This window comes from Hemibagrus wyckioides, linkage group LG26, assembly GCF_019097595.1.
Source record: "Hemibagrus wyckioides isolate EC202008001 linkage group LG26, SWU_Hwy_1.0, whole genome shotgun sequence".
NCBI classification, from domain to species: Eukaryota; Metazoa; Chordata; class Actinopteri; order Siluriformes; family Bagridae; genus Hemibagrus; species Hemibagrus wyckioides.
This window is the reverse complement of record NC_080735.1, coordinates 1,508,917-1,510,995: the sequence shown is the minus strand read 5'-3', so window position 1 is coordinate 1,510,995 and position 2,079 is coordinate 1,508,917. Positions and strand designations below refer to the sequence as shown.

General features: G+C 39.4%; 1 protein-coding gene across 1 annotated transcript in view; it reads left to right on the top strand.

The window, feature by feature from the left end:
• Nucleotides 1–2,079, top strand: part of cacng3a (calcium channel, voltage-dependent, gamma subunit 3a) — a 2,944-nt gene continuing 865 nt past the window's right edge. The window contains exons 1-3 of the mRNA XM_058380815.1: nt 1–211; nt 1,467–1,550; nt 1,678–1,818. Coding sequence (XP_058236798.1) covers nt 1–211; nt 1,467–1,550; nt 1,678–1,818 — 436 coding nt within the window. The remainder of the gene's footprint in view (nt 212–1,466; nt 1,551–1,677; nt 1,819–2,079) is intronic.

Sequence of the window (2,079 nt, the reverse complement as noted above, 5' to 3'; positions counted from 1 at the left end):
ATGAGGCCGTGCAACCGTGGAGCACAGATGCTCATCACCACAGCTGGAGCTTTCACAGCTTTCAGCCTCATGACCATCGCAGTAGGAACGGATTACTGGCTTTACTCGCCCGGGGTGTGTCGCACCGAGAGCACAGGAGACAACGAGACCAGCCAAAAGAATGAAGAGGTGCTGACACACTCGGGCCTCTGGCGGCAGTGCTGCATGGAAGGTAAAGATAAAAATAACTTCTTATAGATTCACATTCATAATGAACTTTATTGTTATGAGAATCCTCATGTTTAAAGATCTACATGTACTGCATGGAATGGTTTTATTCATCAAAGAGTTAGAGTCTAAACTCATTTTATTCACAGAGATCTATTCTCTCTCAGCTGCTTGAGAAATCTCAATGCTTCATTTTTGTACACTGTCACAAAAGCTGATATCACTCATTTATTATGTACATTTTGAATCAATTAACTTCTTACATTAAAATGTTTATAAAATACTCAAATTAACACATACCTGAAGACACGCTATATAGAAATGTGTGCTAATCAGGACATCTTTAGTTGTTATATTGTGCAGTAAACACTTTATACACCTTAATCAAACTATTCAGAATGAAAAAATATCCTGGTTTCATTATTTTTAATTCATTATTAATTCATTCCCCATGTTGGAACTCACTTGAAGATCTAGATGTTGAAAAGATCTAGGATGCAGAATTATTTCCATTAAAGATTAAGATGGACTTCAGGTTATTATTTCATGCTCAGAAAGTTTTAATGAAGTGTTTATTTCAGTTATTAATAATCAGATGCTACCATCACCATGCTTTCTCAACACTACAGTTTTATAGTAAAACAGATGACCTGTAATTAACCTGCTATGGGGTTTATTTTTTGGGTGTAATGTAGAACTAAGCACTTCCTGGTTGTGAAATATGGGATCCTGGGTTATTTTGTTCACCTTGAGAAAACAGGAAGTGTCCTTTCGACCCAAATCCCAGTCTCCGACCTACATCACAGCTTTTAATGGAAAGTGTAATGAAGCGTTCTGGCTGTTAGAAGGACATCGATACACCAGCGTCCACTCCAGTGTTCAGCACTGACCAGGCTGGAAATCCACACGAGAGCACTGCTCTAGAATTCACTACACTTTCTCTGTCTCAGAGTCGAATCAGCGTTCATGTAGAACAGGAAATGAAGAATTATATCAGGAATAAAACTGTGTGATGTGCTGTTTTGGGAAAATGGGGATGCGATGAAGCAGAGTGTGTGAACACACACACACACACACACACAGTGTTAAACAAATCAGAGGTATTGATCTTCATTACAGAGTTGATAAATTTAGAGTAATTGTGCATAAAAGGGCTTTTGTTAACCGTGTGTGTGTGTGTGTCTGTGTGTGTGTGTGTGTCTGTGTGTGTGTGTGTCTGTGTGTGTGTGTGTGTGTGTGTGTGTGTGTGTGTGTGTAAGGCTTATTCACAGGTGTGTGTAAAAACATTGATCATTTTCCAGAAGACGCTGAATATGAACAAGATGCAGCAGAATACTTGCTCCGTGAGTGCATGCAACACACACACACACACACACACACACACTATAAGGCTGCAAAAGTCTGAAGTTTTTATTTAAATGGCATGTCCTCAAACAGGTGTGTGTGTGTGTGTGTGTGTGTGTGTTTCAGGAGCAGTGCGTGCCTCCAGTCTTTTCCCCATCCTGAGTGTTGGGCTGTTGTTCATTGGTGGAGTGTGTGTTGCTGCCAGTGAGTTCTACAAAAACCGCCATAACGTCATCCTGAGTGCAGGAATATTCTTCGTCTCTGCTGGTACACCTCCATTAAATAGATAGATAGATAGATAGATAGATAGATAGATAGATAGATAGATAGATAGATAGATAGATAGATAGATAGATAGATAGATAGATAGATAGATAGATAGATAGATAGAAATGACACAGAATGGCAATGCAAGTCTAAAAGAATAAGCATCATACAAACAGCCTGCTACAATCTTCAGCAACTTACATACCATAGCAACCGTCAAGCAATACCTTGGCAACCATCTGGAACACCATAGCAACACTA